Source organism: Dendrobates tinctorius, unplaced genomic scaffold (genome assembly GCF_039654945.1).
Source record: "Dendrobates tinctorius isolate UK_male_01 unplaced genomic scaffold, ASM3965494v1 ptg000075l, whole genome shotgun sequence".
Classification (NCBI taxonomy): domain Eukaryota; kingdom Metazoa; phylum Chordata; class Amphibia; order Anura; family Dendrobatidae; genus Dendrobates; species Dendrobates tinctorius.
The window spans coordinates 50,121,994-50,141,331 of NW_027361743.1; the positions used below are offsets into that span (position 1 = coordinate 50,121,994).

General features: G+C 42.8%; 1 protein-coding gene across 1 annotated transcript in view; it reads left to right on the forward strand.

Annotated features, from left to right (window-relative positions):
• Nucleotides 1-19,338, forward strand: part of FREM2 (FRAS1 related extracellular matrix 2) — a 348,626-nt gene that overhangs the window by 136,183 nt on the left and 193,105 nt on the right. The window contains exon 3 of the mRNA XM_073583262.1: nt 17,975-18,121. Coding sequence (XP_073439363.1) covers nt 17,975-18,121 — 147 coding nt within the window. The remainder of the gene's footprint in view (nt 1-17,974; nt 18,122-19,338) is intronic.

Here is a 19,338-nt window from a genome sequence, read left to right on the forward strand (position 1 = left end):
CCGCCACCCTCCAGGCACAGCTGATAAAGGAAATGGAGAAAATAAATAAATGCAAAATATTAAAAAGAAATTAAAAAAGAACAACAACATTTATACTTGTTCATTAATTGCTTTTCACATACGATTTAAAAATTTTGTACCATAGCTTGATTTGCTTGACTCAAACAAAGTCTATCAGTTTTACTCAATGTTTGTTTTTAAACCAGTGCAAATGGCATTGAGTATATGGGTTAAAGTGGAAGGTGAAGATTTTTTCCAAAGTGATTTATAGCAAACCATATACAATTTTGTCAGTCCCCCACTTTATCTGCACAAGGACATCTATTTGGAGTGCCATAAATCACACACAACTGGACCATAATTTGTTGTATTCCTACCTAGATCACACAGCACACTACTCAGTTTGTGTAAATTGACATTCTTGGACAATGAGAAGACTTTATTTATTACTGGTGAAAGAAAGGAACAAAGACTTAAATAAGTTATAGTGGAGTATGAAGACTTGCTGTATATCTTCTTGACAGATGAAAGCTCACTGCCCCAGGACAGAGGAGTCTTGGGTTAGTCATGTCCTACTCCTTCCTGAAACTTATTCTTAGAAATCATATATTCAAGATTGGACTAAATGTAAAACAATGCAGGTGTGCTGAACATCTGTATAATAGCCCTAATCATCTTCTGGAGACCATCATCTCCCATAGACTAATTTATCATCCTTCTCTATGACCTCCCATTAACCATTCTTGCGTCCATCAAATCCTCCCTCATCTTTGCTTCCCAGTTAATCCTCTGCCATCAATCCCCAGAGAATTCAGTTCAAAATAGTAACAATGGCTAACAAAGCTGTCCACAACAGGTCCTCCTCCATACATCTCTGACCTCTTCACATTATACCTGCGTCTCGACACATACACACGTGGTTAAAATTGTTGGTACCCCTCGTTTAATGACAGAAAACCTCACAATGGTCACAGAAATAACTTGAATCTTACAAAAGTAATAAATAAAAAATCTATGAAAATGAACAAAGGAAAGTCAGACATTGCTTTTCAACCATGCTTCCACAGAATTAAAAAAATAAATAAAACTCATGAAATAAGCCTGAAAAATATTCAGAATTGAGAGTGCTCAGTGGTTGATACCTTTTATTGGCTACCTGAAAAGATGGTAACATTGACAATGCCTGATAAAGAGACCTGAGTAGTCTCGAAAGTTTGCAATTTGTTAACATCTTTTCAGTTAGCCATTAAAAGGTATCAACCACTGAGGACTCTCAATTCTGAATATTTTTCTATCTACTGGCTAACACGATACAAAGATATATATCTTTCCTGTATTGAAATTCACCTGAACAGAAATTATGGTACCCTTAACTTATTATTTTGTTGCACAACCTTTTGAGGCAATCACTGCAATCAAACGATTCCTGCAACTGTCAATGAAACTTCTGCACCTCTCGACAGGTATTTTGGCCCACTCCTCAAGTGCAAACTGTTCCAGTTGTCTTGTGTTTGAAGGTTGCCTTTTCCAGACGGCATGTTTCATCTTTTTCCAGAGATGCTCAATAGGATTTAGATCAGGGCTCATAGAAGGCCACTTCAGAATAGTTCAATCTTTTCCTCTTAGCCATTCTTGGGTGTTTTTAGCTGTGTTTTGGGCACTGGGCAGCACATTTTTCTCTAGAATCCCTTGATAGTCTTGATATTTCATTTTACCCTGGGCTCTTGTCACAATCCATTTTTGGATCTATATCAGTTTTGGCTGCTCGCATATTAAACTTTTTTCCTTTCAGGCCATCGGGGTTAATATCAGTTTTTGCCCCTGGTGGCCGGTGGTGTTACTGCATGTTTAGTTAGTCAGCTGCTGGTGACCACTCCCTCCTTCCTATATAAGGTCACCTGGTACACCAGCTGACTGTTGGTAATACTGTAGGGAAGGTGACCTGACGGACGGACGGACTAGTCAGAGTGAAGAAAGATAGGTTTGCACAGTGTAGGTAGGAGACAGTGATTACAGTGGGGAAACAACTAGGAAAGTGTAGTGGACGTGCAGTACCTTGGGATGACCATTAGATGGCAGGGTGGAGTGTGAGCAAAGGACTTTACAGCAGCTTAGGGCTTTAGAAACCGTTGGTCATGGGGGGCGTGGTGACAGTTAGTGACAGTTTCAAGGAACCGGGGAAGTTATAAATTCTGAGGGAGGGTTCCAGAAGATTCCAGTCCCCAGGGGGAGCCCAGGTGACAGGAGGACTTTGCCAGTCTGTGTGCCCTGAGGAGAATCCGACCAAGGGGACTGAGGAGAGGAAACGTCAGGGGGGTGGTCCTGACAGGGAAGGACCGCAGCAGAGACAAGGCTCTGGGTGGAAGACACCGTATGTGTTACGACGAAACTGACCAGTAAAGTGCTGTTGGTGTACGGGCCTAAGGCGGCCACAGTAACCGAGCTGTCAGGATTGTCACAGTGTGAGACGGGACGTGACGTATAGATACGTCCCTAGTGTAACATACGGTGTTGGAGCGGCCCTGAACACGGAGGGCAGAGAGAGATATCGCGGTGTACCGCGAGGACCGTCAGTCGGACGGTGAGCAATAAACTTGGACCTGTTGCACCCAGAATCTGCCTCATCGTGTCTCTGTTATCATCTCTGCGCGGTAAGAAGTGGGACCACCCCCTATCACCCCCCAGCTCGGCACCCCACCACCGACACTACAATACAGTTCATTTGGAAACCAACCGTGGTGAAGACTGGACCTACCTGGTGCAGAGGGGGTTCAGCTTATCTGGAGCAGTGGTGATGCCATCAAGTGTACCCCCAAGTTAAGGAAAGTCAGGGCACCTCCTTAGCCTGAGGGGCAGTTCAGGGGCCCAGGTTCCACGTCTCCATGACAGCTCTTTTGTTACCTTTTGCATTATCCGTCTCTTAGATTTGTCATCAATTTTCCTCCTGAGGCCACATCCGGGGAGGTTGGCTACAGTCCTATGGAGCTTAAGTTTCTGAATAATATGTGCAACTGTAGTCACAGGAACATCAAGCTGCTTGGAGATAGTCTGATAACTTTTACCTGTTCGTCTATAATTTTCTTTCTAATCTCCTGAGACAACTCTTTCCTTCGCTTCCTCTGGTCCATGTTGAGTGTGATACACACCATGTCATCAAACAGCACAGTGAGTATCTGTAGCCCTCTATACAGGCCACTCAATGATTCCAAGATTGTAGACACCTGTGATGCCAATTAGTGGACACACCGTGATTTAACATGTCCCTTTTGTCACATTATTTTCAGGGGTCCCATCATTTCTGTCCAGGCCTATTTCATGAGTTTTATTTTTTTTTAAATTCTGTGGAAGCATGGTTGAAAAGCAATGTCTGACTTTCATCTCAAAGCCCGCAGTTTACAATTTTGAGGACATTTTAGCCAAATGTGCAACTTTATTGTGCTAAAAAGTTGCAAAAACAATTAAAAATAAAATTAAAGAGCATTTTTTTTATTTGCGTAAAATTTTGAAAGAATTTGATGTAAAAACCGTCAATGAGCAAGAAGAAAAGGGAAGAGTGTCTAAAAAAGAATTCACAAATGATGAATCGGGTCCATGAAGAACATGAAAATACTTCATACTTGTCTGAAGTAGAGAATAACTCAGACTTATATTTCCATGGTCTGAAAAAAATGCTGTGAGATTTCTTGTAGACACCGTCTTATAATGCATGAAGCAAACATTCGTCCTCAGCACACAATGGATCCAGAATGTCGACATCCTTCATTCCACACCTTAGATTACCTTCCAGTCTTGTTATTGTTTTGCTGTGAAGGTTTTTAGCCTCCTAAGAGCAGAGCTTTGTAAATACTTCATGAAATCACTTGTTGGTATGAGGCAGGTAGAATATTGTATACCTTCACTAATACTCTGGAGAGAAGCGACTAAAGCTGGGATTAGGCTGTCAGGAGAAGCAAAAAAATCTAGTAACAACAGAACAGCAGCCAAGAAACCGTCTGAGCCCGTGGATATGATAACAGCCGAATATGCTGGGATTTTATCCGTTTACAACATGCTCAGTTGACAAAAGAACATATTTAACCCCTCCCATCTGGATGATTTTTTGTTTTTGTTCTCTCGTTTCTCCCACCCTTCTTCCAGGAGGCAAAACGTTTTTATTTTTCTGTTGACTTGACTATGAAGGATTGTTTGCTTTTTTTGTCAGATAAGTTATAGCTTTGAACTACTCCATTCATTTTACCATGTACTGTACTGAAAAATTAGGAAATAGAAACTTAAAGGGAATCTGTCACCCCATTTTCGGCCTATGAGATGCGGCCACCGCCATCGGGCTTATCTACAGCATTCTGTAATGCTGTAGATAAGCCCTCGATGTAACCTGAAAGAGAAGAAAAACAAGTTAGATTATACTCACTGGGGGGCGGTCCGATGGGTGTCGCGGTCCGGTCCGGCGCCTCCCATCTTCTAGAGATGACGTCCTCTTCCTTGCTTCTGCCGCGGCTCCGGCGCAGACATACTTTATCTGCCCTGTTGAGGACAGAGTAAAGTACTGCAGTGCGCAGGTGCCGGGAAAGGTCAGAGAGGCCGCGGCAGAAGTAAGAAGGAGGACGTCATCTTTAGAAGATGGGAGGCGCCGGACCGGACCGCGACACCCATTTGACCGGACTGGATCCCCGGGTGAGTATAATCTAACTCGTTTTTCTTCTCTTTCAGGTTGCATCGGGGGCTTATCTACAGCATTACAGAATGCTTTAGATAAGCCCCTGAAAGCCGTGGCCGCAGCCTATAGGCCAAAAATCGGGTGACAGATTCCCTTCAAACAGTTTTTTGGATATATATAAATTTTGTACAGTATATATATATATATATATATATATATATATATATATATGGCTAAGAACAGAATTTAGAACTTTGTAAAAAAAAAAAATTTTGTGATGCTACTTCCTGAAACTCGTAGCATTTGTTTCTCTGTCAGTAGATGGAGCTTGTTTTCTTTTCTTCACCAAACTTCAGTTTTTTCATTTTTGGGGTGAAGAGTTTTGACCAAATAAGTTAAAGGGGTTGTCCGGGCTTTTCACATAATCTCAGTGCATATCTGGGCTGCAGAATGTTGACATTAAGTAATTTACCGTCTGTGGCCAGTCTGCAGCGTTTCCAAGATATGATCTCTTGCTTCTATGAAAAACGTTCAGGGGGGGTGTTTTCTGGCATTGAAATGAGAACTGGTCATTTCCTCCTCAATAGTTTCACTTTCCATAGATCACTGTTCAGTGTGTGTCTGGGGGAGGAGCAGCTGGGTGGTCCTGCTCTCTGCAGTGAGGCTGCTAGAGGGGGAGGATTTGTTACTGTGTGAGGAGGGCTTGTTCATGTGGTCGGGGAGGACCTGTTGCTATGGAGGGTGGGGTTGTTGCTATAGAGGGCATGTTTTTAGTACAGTAGGAGGAAACGACCAGTTCTCATTTCAATGCCAGAACACCCCCCCCCGGACGTTTTTCTTAGAATCAAGAGATCATATCTTGGAAACCGTGCAAACTCGCCACAGAAGGTAAATTACATATTGTCGGCATTCTGAAGCCCAGATATGCACTGAGATTATGTGAAAAGCCCGGACAACCCCTTTAATTCCAGCATTTCCATTTTTTTTTTTTCATATTTCTATCTTGATAGCTCAGATTTTCACAGACACAACAATGTCAAATATGTTTTTTAATAAATTATGTATTTCATTTGTTATACTTTTATACTGTATGTGCCCATGATCAGGAACTGCTGTTGATTTGACGCTGCAGGGACAAACCAGCAGCAACCACATGTTACCGCATAGTGGATAGGATTTTAAGAAATCCCATTGCCCAGTATGCATTCACAGACACCGGCGGCTCAACTGCGGAGACTGATAAGCGGTGCATCTCTTTAGACCACAGCATGTACATTTCTCCATATCCACCATAGAAATATCACCAAGAGAATGTATTATATGCTAAATCCGCACTGTTCAGTGATCACATGCGGATTCCCCTACGTTCAATAGAAGGTTAATGGGCACCCGGTCTGAAAGTACTATTCTGTCCCCCATGTAGGTTCTGATTTGTTTACGTGTTTAAAAGGGTTTTCCCGCAAATAAAGTAAATTTCAATCAACATTTTAATCCATAGATCTTGGAATAATAATAATTTCCACAATTGGATGTGATTAAATAAAATGTTCCTGTGCTGAGATAATCTTATAAATGTGCCCCTGCTGTGTACTGTGTAATGGCCGTGTCTGACTGTACAGGAACATGGTCTGATCATACCACAGCTCCTGGGCAGGGGAGGAAGCAAAAAAGAGTATACAGATGTTACAGCAAAAGATCATAGCCGATTACAAAGCTTCTCCTATACTTTGCAATGTTAAACACAGACAGCACACGGATGACACATGGATGCCATCCATGTGCTGTACGTGTTATTATGGACCATACACTTGTATTGGCCCTTGTCCGTGCTGCTGGAGAAAAACTGACGTGTCTCCTTGTGGCTTGCACGGAAACACGGTTTGTGTAAAAACACAGACATGTGCATAGCCCCATAGGTTATAATGGGTATATGGTTATTCATGAAAAAAACGAATGCCACATGTACTGGAAACACAGATGTGAGGAGGAGGCCTAAGGCCAGTTTCACACATCCTGATATTTCCGGAAAAAATGGTACCGGAGATGTCAGTGTCCGTGTGTGTAATACTTGCAGCACATGTGTAGCAACTGTGTGCCTCCCATGTGCTGCAACAGTACCACACGGACAGGTGCCATGGAAGAAGCGGTATAGTAAGCGCTGTTCCCCGGCGCGGGTGCTGAAGGTGGCTCTCATCATTCTCCCCTGCTCTGCCGGCGATCAGCAAAAGTGGAGGAGAATTATCTTTTTTTTAATAATCTTTATTTTTTTATATAGCGCTAACATATTCCTCAGCGCTTTACAGTTTGCACACATTATCACCGCTGTCCCCGATGGGGCTCACAATCTAAATTCCCTATCAGTATGTCTTTGGAACGTGGGAGGAAACCGGAGTACCTGGAGGAAACCCACACAAACACGGGGAGAACATACAAACTCCTTCCAGATGTTGTCCTTGATGGGAGTTGAACCCAGAACTCAAGCGCTGCAGTGCTATCCACTGAGCCAGCGATGAGGGTTGTATTGAAGTGAGAACAATGACAGCAGGCAGCGGTAAATGGGACTGTTACTCCCATACTAGTATAAAGAGAGTCAAGTGTGTGAGTGGGGTTCTGAGGAAGGGCGAGATACTGACAGTGTTCAACGGGTTCATAGACAGTGAAAGCAGCAAAAGTGAAAAGGTTCTGTCAGTGCCAAGTCTCCAAACAGTATGAGGACACATCTTAAACTTTGGGGCAGTGTTGGGCCTAAGGCCCTGAAGAGGTATTGAGTGCCACATCTGTCTCCCCTGTGAGGAAGATGTCAGCCGGGTCTCAGCGAAAGGGAAGGATGGTGGGCCTCAGGGAAGCTGTTATGTCAGATAGAAGATACTTGGTACCCACAAATGAAATTGAGGCAGGGGCAGGTTGGGCATAATATAGTAAAGGACTGATATACTGGACAAAGGGAACATCATCCGAAGGGGATGCTGTCTCACTTTATGTGCCACAACCGCTTGTATCCGAATTGAACTGGACCTAAGGTCTCCTGTCATATCTGTAGCTGTAACCGGTCCCATGGACGGGGAGGTAATAAGGATTCCCGAACTACAAGTGAGTAAAGAAAGCCCCCCACAGCACATCACACTCATCTTTGATTCCTGTTTAGAAGAGGAGTTTCAGGGCAAAGAGCACTCAGTACCGATCCTCAGCAACCGGCCCTGTGCCCCCCTTCAGATGGCCGGAGTCCTGCAAATCATTTCTCCATTCGTTTCTGTCATCTTAACAATTGTTCGGCCTACAACTGTCTATATGTATGGGGTCCAAAGACAAGCTGTTTGCAATACGTTATTCTTTGTGGTGCTGCAGCTCAGCCCTATTCATTCTAATGACGCTAAACTGCAAAATCTGGTGTGGACAGATATGGCGCTGTTTCTGGAAGAAAGCAGCTGTGAAAAAAATTCTTGTACAGTAGATGGAAGAATAATTTCTGCAGAGTCCGTCTATTCAAGCATTATTAAAAACTAAGTAGTCCAGATTATAATGCGCAATTAATCTGAAATAAATTAAAAGTAAATTGAAACGAGCGCACATGGCATTTCTCCACAGAGTGAGTGTGGTATTCATGTGTTCCTGTGCCAAATTACCGAGAAAAGCAGGAATAAAATAGTTAATATCTCTAAAATTCCTCAGAAAGATTAATTTTTTCTTCTGGCTTTTGGCTGGTTTCTGTCTATGGTGCTATTAAGCATCTAGTTTGTGTGCTTTTAGTGGGCTTTTTGTTAGCATTTTTGCCATTTTTATTAAATGCAGTATGTACTAAGTAGCATGGTGGAGTTTTTTCAGGCTTTTTTTTATCGACTTCTGTATAGGAAAAAAATGTCTAAAAAGCAAAATTGTCAAAAAAGTGTTACCAAAAAAGTCCTGATAAAAAAGAATTGTAAAAATGTATACTATTCATGGCTATTTTGCAAACAACAAGTGTAGCCTTAAAGTGTATTTTTTATATTTTCTAAAAAATCCACTTTTATGAGATCACGAATAAATAATCTCATCTTTGCTAACCAATTTGAAACATAGAATCTGCTTTTATTTCTGGTCACAGCTTTCATTTTCCAGCTAGAACTAGATTAGATATTGTCGCCAAAATTGACCCTTTTTTGCTAGGACTTTCAAGCTATGTTCAAAGTTTTTTTGTTATTTTTAAGTGAAAAACGTTCCTTTTTTTGTTGTTGACTTTTTAGGGAAGTTTTATTTCTTCTCCTGGAGCAGTTTTCAAAAGTTTTGGAAGAGTTTATTTCCACCTTTTTATTTCCCAGTCCCTTGTTTGGAGTGGATTGCATCAGGATCTGCTACAAAAAAGTGGCATAGATTTTTTTCCTGATATTTGTTTTTCAAAATCTCTTCAGGTAAAAATGCTCAAAATGCTTCTCGTAGAAACAGCAAAGGGGACTTCCTACAAATTAAGGCCGGTCTCACACGTCCAAATTGGCGCCGGATCTATCCGTGTCCGTGTGTACTGTATACGTGGTACCTCCGTGTGCCACATGTGTGCTGCATTAGGACCACACGAACGGCTGCCGGGGAAGAAGCGCTACTGTAAGCTGCTGCTCCCGGCGGCTGTCATTCTCTCCTGCCCTGCCAGCAACAGCGAGCAGGAGAGAATGAATGACTGCTCTCCATTACTAAGCCGGGCTTAATGCCACCTTACCATAGCAAAGTTACATTAACCCCTTATTAACCCCACTTGCCACCGTTACAGGGCAAGTGGGAAGAACCCGACAAAGCTCCAAAATAGGCGCATCTAATAAATGCACCTTCTCTGGGCAGCTTCGGGCTGCTGTTTTTAGGCTGGGGGGGCCAAGATCAATGGCCCCTTACCAGCCTGAGAATAGCAGCCCCCAGCTGTGAATTTTGCCGGGTTGGTTCATAAACAGAGGGGGACTACATGTCGGGTTTTCATTCATTCTCTCCCGCTTGCTGTTGCCGGCAGAGCAGGAGAGAAGAATGACAGCCGCGTTCAGCACCATCCGCCGGGGAACAGCGGCCTACAATAGCGCTTCTTCCCCGGCGGCAGTCCGTGAACACGGAAAACAGTGTGAAGCATGTTTTGCGGACTGTGCGCTCCCACAAACACTGACATGTCTCCATGTTTTGCACACGGACACACGGTCCATTAAAATACGCTGACATGTGCATAGACCCATTCATTTGAATGAGTCTACATGTCTCAGTGTCTCCGGTACGTGAGAAAACTGTCACTACACCTACCGGAGCCACTGATGTGTGAAACCGGCCTAATAGGAAGAGTTTTCTACATTTTTTTAGGGCATGTTAACACAGTGTCTTTATTCCAAAAGTGGAGTCGCCGAGATTTCCTAGGCAAAGCAGGCAGCCTTTTTTGAAGCGGCTTTGCCAGCAATTTTGCCTTGTTTTCTTTGCGTCTTTATTTCTATAATGTAAATTATGACTTGCAAGCGACTTTCTAGTGGAAGCCACCTGAAGACTGATTTTACGACTTTTAACCACTTAACGGTTTCCTAACCCTGAGGTGGTTAAAAGAAGTAACAAAAGACAGAACATGTGCACTGCAATGTCATTTTACATTGTTGTGAGTAACATCAACTTTTTTTGTGATGGTTTTGCATCACTTATTCCACCTTTAACCTTCGTGAAAAAGACGTTGTGTGCAAATAACTCAAAGTGTTTTTGAGGAGGATTTATGAACAGATGCCATAGCATTAGCTAATAACCAGACTCAGGCCAAAAATCTGGCACCCATGCATCTGTGAACCTAAAATCCAGTTCCTGCCCTTCAAGCCTATGAGATAGACAATAAGGTAAATTTGTATGCATTATAAAGTTATCAACTGGCGCTGGACTACATAGGGGTTCTGTATACATTAGGCCTCAGTTACCTTGTATTCAAAGCAATGTAATGTCATCAAACATAAATTTCCTTCAACTTTTAGTATAGGTTTATCAGGTAACTGTATTTTGAAGTAGCTTTTCAGAATAAGCTGTCCGATGTGTGTACATGAAGAATGACACAATTTCTATCCATTATATCCTTTATATCCTGCATTTGAATCAGTTTTTCTCTCTGTGGGCTCTATTCTTAATTTGCGATTCATCCTGAGCTGGAGGAAATTACCGTACACATCATTACTGAGCAGTGTAGATGTACAGTATATCCATCTCTGGAGTGAGGTAAAAGACTTGTTAGAAAGATCAGCATAATCTTTCTGTGTCTCCCTCTGCCTGTTCTCTCACTCTGCTCCTCACGTCTCCTCCCCTTTCTCTCTCTGTATAGTATATGAGATGTATGCTGACACCTCACTGTGCTGGCAGTCCGTCTTGTCTAGAGCAAATCATAGTTGAGCTGTCTGTTTTTTTCCAAAGTGTATGTCAAGTTCAGGTGGGAGGGGAAGAAGTAGAGATAGAAGCAGATTTCTCTAATAAGATATATATATATAATATGAAGTTTCTTATATCTGCCTAAACTATAGATTTATACAAAGTTTGCTGAAAGTATAGTTCCCTTATAAAGTTCTTTGATCAAATGCATGCATCAGCCCAATTGTTTTTTGAGGATTTTAAATAATCCAAAATTTTTCTAATTATTAATGAACTATATGAACTATAAACTGCACTTGTTAGACTTGTTCAATCGCAGTAATTGAAGGTGAATTGCTTGGAGCAGAGCAGCCTGCACACGTTCCCCACCATGTTCCTGTCAGTCCAGTCCTTAATCCTGCTCACCACACTTTTTTCTGCTGTCAGGTATGTTCCTATACTCGCACCTTGTCACCCAGGCAGTCAGCCCTTGTTTTTATATCGAGTAATCTGACGGAAAATAGTCTGGCGCCACCAGAGGAATTACACCCGTGTGTGACTATCTGCCCGGAGGCCATGAGGTTTATTTTAAGAATGCACATCCAGTCTTCCAACAAAGTGCTTGTAGCTGCAGGCAGTGTATTTATGGCCAGGTGTTTTGTAAAAAAAAAAAAAAAAAACAACCCACACACGCAGGGCGTGGACCCCAGTGACAAATGACTGCACTGCTTATTGTCTTAGCGCCCAAACATGTCCGCTCTACCTGCCTTGTGGTCTAATTGTGCTAGTGATTCTGTTCTTCATATTCTCAGCTATACATCCGAAGTCAGCAGACATACTGATGTATGAGAGCTGAAGGTTTTGGGCTTTTATGTTGCACCACTCATCATTTATTAATTTCTGTTACTTGTAATTTTTGATCCGACTGCAGAAATATCTAAAATGTTCTCTTCACTTAGTTGTGTTGTTATATTTCAGCATGATCCGATCACTTATCTCATATTTTGGCTTAAAGCGAACCTTTCACCCCAATTTTTTTGTTTAAAGGGGCTGTCCGGTCTTGGGGTACAAATGACTGCAGACTTGTGAATCTTCATTGTGCGTTGTGAGGATTCTCTGGTGCCTGGAGTGTGTGCTCATGTGACTCCAAGTATACGATTTGAATACTCCTGGCCACATTCCCACCAGACGTATCCCAACTCAAGTTACTTGTATTGAACAAGGCCGCACATGGCTGTCTAGTCGGCAAATGACTGCATGTATGCAAATCACATACTTGTGGTCTCCCACATGCCACCTACTCACATCGATCACTGAGAACGCCAGACAACCCCCTTTAAACAGAGTCCCTCTTCTGGTTGACTTTGCTCAACTGATCCTGCATGCCATTTTGTTCAAAATTTATGCCCTCAGAAATAAATGTGCACATTTTCCCTTCAACTAACTGGGCGTATACCATAGGACTTCTCAGTGGGTTGATTGCTTATTCTCCTCTACGACAGGGGCAATTAAAACATGGCCTTCCCACCTTTGAAGGCCTCATTCAGACATCAGTGATTTTTTCCACTTATGTAAAAACAGTCCCAATGTGATCAATGTCTTTGATCAGTGTCATCAGTGTTTGGTCAGGTGTTAGTCTTTACCATCATCAGTAATTTTCCATTATATAAAAATAATTAATAAGCTGCAAAGATTTTCCAAATCATTGCAGTGAGTCACGCACACTGCACACTGAAGACATCCATGTGCTGTCAATGATTTCCACGGGCCCATAGCCTTGTATAGGTGATTTTCATCAGTGATTCCAATAGAAAACGGACATGTGAACATGCCCTGTAGACAATAACGTGTTGTATTAATGAAAACCATGGATAGAACACATACGTGAAAAACAGACATATGAATGAGGCCTAACACATTTGTGTCTAGTGTGCCAACTCTCCAGAGCTGTTGCTCCAATACCTTGAAGGAACATGGTGACTGCCATGTTCTCAGAGTGGTCACGTGAGGCAAAGGTAAAAATGGAAATCACCAGCTCCCCTATGTTATCAAATTGGGATTTTGGAGAACCTGGAACAGAAGCTGTTGCAAGGCAGTGATCGAGTGAAAGAAAAGGTGGAGTTGTCAATCTCAATCCAAATGGGTTACAATTTGCACTTTATTTCAAATATTTAAAATTCATAGTAGAGAGGTGAATGGATACAGATCATCAACGCGTTTCAGACTCTGTATGCGTTCTTAATCATAATGTATTTCATTTGGATCGAGCTGCACGACTCCACCTCTTTTTTTGATGAGAAATAAGCGTCATTTCAGGCTCCAGCTCTGACCTTCACTGTGGATGTTGAATGTTTCCCTTCTGCATTGTGGCCGTGTTTTGATTGGCCAATGTCATAGAGGAGAAAAATCAAACACCCCTAAAGAAGCTGTGGAGTTTACACCCAGTTACAGTGCTGTGCAAATTAATTGGGACAAAGTATTTTTTTTAAGTAAAATCGTAAGTTGGTTACCAGTCAGTGATTCAAACCAGTTTTAACTGCTTTGAACAGGTGTGAGTGCCTGTTCAAAGAAGATAAAACTGGTTTGAATCACTGACTGGTAACCAACTTACGATTTTACTTAAAAAAAATGCATTGTCCCAATTAATTTGCACAGCACTGTAGTTGAAGAGAAAATTTTCATCGTTGTTACCAGGGGGCATAATTTTGGAATGGATGGGCACAGGAAAAGAAGAAAAACTGTTCCAGAATCAGTGGAGCAGTGGTAGTTAATATGACCACCAGTCGACTGCTTGCTAGATCGAGGTTTTTTCTACTAGCCAGTTTAGACAGGCCGACAGCACTTACAATGTGCACAGAACAATTGGTAACAGATTGCTCATAGAATCTCAATTTCCTTAGTGCTACATGTCTTGTTTACTCATGAAAATGTGCTGCTGAGAACGATGATTTGTAAGTATGCTTTTTTAATAATCACTCCCCCTTGTAAAACAAAAATAACACATACTCACCGGTCACACTGGCGCCATTCCAGTGATGTCAGCGCCAGGTCTCCTAGAGCCCGCGTGACATTGCTATTCCACATGAGCCCTATAGCTGCTTTCGCTGAAATTTTTTCTAGGAAAGGGAAAGTGGACAATACCTCTGATATCATCTGATATCTTTTTAGGGAGATTGTGTAAAAAAAGCAGCTGCGTGAACTTTAGGTGTCACCTGCTTTTGGATGTGTGTAGTCCCCATTTTGGATTCTGTTGGTTCTTTGTGAGAGACCAGCTGATACAATTCATGATTCGATAATCCCCCATCCTCTTTCAATTAGAAGTGCCTTTACAAATCCTCTTTCCGGTGAAGATAAAGGGGGCAACGATGCACATCTCACCTTCTACTAAGACTCTCGATTGGGATCAATGAGACCAAAAAGATATGTGTAGCGTTACTTGAGCCTGAGATAAGATTATTTTTCATCATTCATTTATCAAAGAAGCTTTTACGTTACAGAGATCACAGAGGACAAAGTTATGTGATGGTCAGCAGGCAGAGAACTAGGCCATGTCAAGCTAAAGAAAGCTCCTCTCTCCAATCAAAATTCTAATAATAACTTTCTAAAGAGATGCAGCATGGAAATATTTTGCCAGGCAGACAATTTTTGGGGGGTTTAGTCCTGCCTCAAGCTTAAATATTAATCACACTTGTAAAATTGATGAAAAAAAAAGTATAGAAAGTAAAGATAAGAAAGTTTTTAATGTATCTTATAAAATAAAAATGTTTCCTTCCCCATTTTCCTCTCTAAATATGTTGTGAGAAGGTCACTGCAAAATACTGAAGGGGAAATATGTGTCACTGAGGATGTTAGCCTCAGTTATATGAACCCAAAAATATGCTCCAGCATGTTATGTGCAGAGAGGTTTTAATAGGCCATATTCAGGCTCGGTTTTGGTGAACATCTGAAGATTGGGTGACAGGCAGTTCACTATATCTCCACTCCAGGGTGTGGTTTGGAAAATGAATGTGGAGCCTTTGGACTCAGTGTTTGGTGTGTCTGGAGATTCGTTCTCCAGAGCTGTGCTCTTGTTGAAGAGAGGGCTGAGCCTTGTTTTGTTTCCCTGAGCGGGCAAACCCCGCAGCAGACTGTACTGCCTGTTTTTTTTCCTGTTATGCCTGAAGGGAAAATTAGGTAGGTTTCTTTAGCCAATTTTGGACTGGTTTATGCTGTATGTTTTTAATGAACCAGTTGAAAACTTAAGCGGAAAGTGTTCCTCTTTGAGCAGCCGAGTGAGTCGATCTGTCTACAAATCGGTCTTCAGTGAAAGGTCAAATTACACCTTCTTCCTATAAAAGTCTATATAGTGAGGGAGTGGGAGAAGCAGGAGTAAAAGGTAAAAAGAAAATATTTTTAGTGCAGAGGGGAAAACTGCTAAAAATTGAAAATAAAAGTAATATAAAGGCCATAAATAGTATTAGTCTTACATGTAAAGTTACAAGAAAGTGTAAGCTCTCTTTAGGCTATGTGCACACGCTGCGGATTGGTATCTGCGGAACCACAGGTAAAATGACCTGCGGTTTTACCTGCGGATTGGCCTGCGGTTTATCACCTCTACAATGGAGGAGATGGTAAACAGCAGCAGAATCCTCAGAAAAGAAGTGACATGTCATTTCTTTCTGCGGATTCAAAACCGCAGCTTTTCCGCAGTTAAAAATCCGCAGCATGTGCACAGCAGATTGTAAATCACATAGATTTACATGCTACTGTACACTGTCTGCAGAACTGCTGCAGATCCGCAGGGTCAAAACCGCAGCGGATCCGCAGCAAAAACCGCAGCGTGTGCACATAGCCTTAAAGAGGTTTTCCACTACTGTCATTTTCACAATTTCTACAAACTGCTTGCTGAATTAAAACATTTTATACAGCATCCTAAAATGTTGTTAACATTGATTTTCATGAAACTGTAGCAAAAAAACCAAATACAGTATATCCTAAGTGTAACTGAGACCTACTGTATGTCAGTTGTACATGATCAGGCAGGTTTTTAGCTTCTGTATCTAAACCAGAATGTTTCCACTACCTGGCAGCAATTGTGGATTTTGAAAACGCTGACAATTAAAAACTCATGCATTATGTGCGCACGGGATCCTATAGGTTTTCCAAGGTGAAGCCGCTTCAGGAAAGTCGGATGTCTTTTTCCTGAAATTGCATCACTGGCAATTTTACCATTGTTTGTCCAGCGTCTTTTTTCTGTTTAAACCATAACATGTTACTACTTCTTTCCAAACTCTGAAATGAGTAAAAGAAGTAACAAAAGACTGAACATGTGCAGAGTAGTGATGAGCGAGAATGCTGGGATAAGGCGTTATTTAAACGAGTGAGTTCAGCGTTCTCGAAAAATATGTTCCAGTCCCTGCAGCTGTATGTCTCGTGGCTGATCGACAGCCGCATGACATGCATGGACTGCCTAACATACAGACAATCCCGACATGTGTTGCGGCTGCGGTTGGGACTCAAACATATGGGCAGCATGGTGGCTCAGTGGCTAGCATTGCAGTGCTGGAGTCCTGGGTTCAAATCCCATCAAGGACAACATCTGCAAGGAGTTTGTATGTTCTCCCCGTGTTTGCGTGGGTTTCCTCCGGGTTCTCCGGTTTCCTCCCACATTCCAAAGACATACTGATAGGGAATTTAGATTGTGAGCCCCATCGGGGACAGCGATGATAATGTGTGCAAACTGTAAAGCGCTGCGGAATATGTTAGCGCTATATAAAAATAAAGATTATTATATTATTCAAGCACGCCAAAGTCATATGGTTAGCACACAAGCATGATCGGATGACACCTTATCCGAGCACGCTCTCCCATCACAAATGCACAGCAATTTTGTGAAATGAAACTGAAGGGGGGGAAATGCAGTGCAACAGGGTTGGTGCAGTGCAGCAGGGTTGGTGCAGTGTGACAGACAGGCAGTGACCCAGGAAAGTTCAAAAATAAACGTGTTTTAATGTCAAAACTCACAATGTAAACAGCACACGTTGCCTCCGAATCGCAGCCGGGAATCAAGACAGTCGGTATCAAAGACCGGTTGCCATGGGCGACTGTACCACCATGCGACGCTGAGGGGTGCCAGGCATTTTGGCTCCGCTTGGCTCGATGTTAACAAACACAGGTGGAGCTTTTCAGAGCCACCTGCTCTGCAAGATTGCAAACCAACACTGACACACCCAACCCTTTTCCTGCATGGTTTTTACAAGGAATCTGTGGCCATAGGCCACTTGTAAGAGCCGACCTGGAGGAAGCGGACCGCCCCACTACCATCCTGTAGTCCGCTCCAAAAATAAAAGCCCATGCACGTTTTCTTAAATCTGCCTTGGACAAATAGCTTGCCAAAGACCAAAACTTACTTTTATTTTGCACTGCAATCACAGCTACACCTGTCCCTGCAATGCACCCCTGCTGCCTCAGTACGCTTCTGTGCGCCTCCTGGGGGACACATAACGACCCTCGCATATAACGCCTGTTCCTGCCTCACAAAAGGGAGAACATACAGTTTAGATATTAGAAAAAACTTTTTGACAGTGAGAGTGATCAATGAGTGGAACATGCTGCCCCGAGAGGTGGTGAGTTCTCCTTCAATGGAAGTCTTCAAGCAAAGGATGGACAGACATCTGTCTGAGAGGGTTTAGTGAATCCTGCATTGAGCAGGGGGTTGGACACGGTGACCCTGGAGGTCCCTTCCAACGCTAACGATATAAGATTCTATGTTCCGTTGTCATTTTGAAAGGGCAGCTAAAGGTGTTCCTGCATCATGACATTCCAAGTAGCTAGAGCCAGCTGAACAGAAAATCCTTGGTTTGCACTCTTACACTCTTCTAGTACATTTATTTCCCACAGGCAGCGTGTGTACAGTGTTAAGACTGGTGCCAATCATAAACTGTGTGTTGTTTTCATAGATTTGTTGGACAAACTGCAATTGTTTAAGAAAATGATGATGCTAAACTGCGACTCTATATTTTGCAGGAGGAAATAAACTGAAGAATCAGCATTTTCGTCTCAACTGGGCATGGATCTCTTTAGAGAAGGAGCACTATTTGGTGAATGAAGATGCCAAGCATTTAGAAGTTATCCTAAGACGTAGAGGCTACCTGGGAGAAACATCATTTGTTAGTAAGTTATGTCATTGTTCATACCATGATGTACATCAGCATCGTCTTTCATGGCTCTCATCATCGTATTTGGTGGAATCCCTCAGTATTAGGGCTCATTCACGTACCCAATGAGTTAGTGTGGTAGGGGGCCGGATTGGGGGGTGGTCCACTGCTTACCACGACCGGACGCGGCAAAGACGAGTCGGAGGCAGAATTCAGTTGTAACAGATCCGGGTTTATTTGCTGTCCTCCTGACAACCTTAGCCTTGCACCGCAGTTCCTTTACAGCTTTCTGTTCCCAGGCCCGGGTACCTTTCACCTCTCCTTTAGTCGTGATGACGTCCCTCGCTGATCTTTCGCTGGGGCTGTCCTAGACCAATCTACCGCCAGCACTTCACCTGCCCTAGGTCGTCGTCCAGTCGGTACTCCCGGGGCCTCGTCTGTCCTGCGGTACGTCGTGTCAGGGCCACCCCCTGACTGTCTTCCCTTGTCAGTCCCCTGGTCGAGCTCTTCACAGTTCTCCGTCTTCTGTCCTGAGTCTTCCTCTGCTGAGCTCCTCCCGAGACTAACCTCGCCTCTGAAACCCCAACCAGTCCTATTTATCCCCTCACTGGGAATTTCCCTCCTGGGTTCCTATCTCCCCACCCCCCATGACTAAGCAGTTTCTATAGCCATAAGCTGATGTTAAGTCCTGAACTACACTCCTCCCTGCTATCTTGTGGTCAAATCTCGGTACTGCACTCCCTTTTCTGTCTTTCCCTGCTATTACCTTTCTGTCATTGCCAATCCCTGTCTACTGTGCAAACATCGTCCCCTCCTACTTCCAGTCACGTCTGTCCGTCAAGTCACCTTCCCCATACTAGCAAACACCGATTTTCTTTAATTGTATAATGTGACCTTTATTCGATTAAGTCTCAATATATTCATTACAAATTCAAAAGTGCACTGCATGCAGTTAATTATGCTCTGAGGTCTCTCCAGAACCCAAGGCATAATATGCAGAGGTGAGGGCAGAGGGGTTAAAGGGAATCTGTCACCCCTTTTTTGAGATCTCATATAATGATATCATTCAATTGTGTGTCACATAAGGATTCTCTTAGTACTTTTGCTTCCCCCTGACCCCGCACCTTTCATGCATAAATACCTTTTTTTATATCGGTTCAGATGTATGTAAACTGCCACGGTCCGGTCCGCTGGGCGGGGCTTATTCACCTGCTCCTTCCCTCCCTGTCTTGC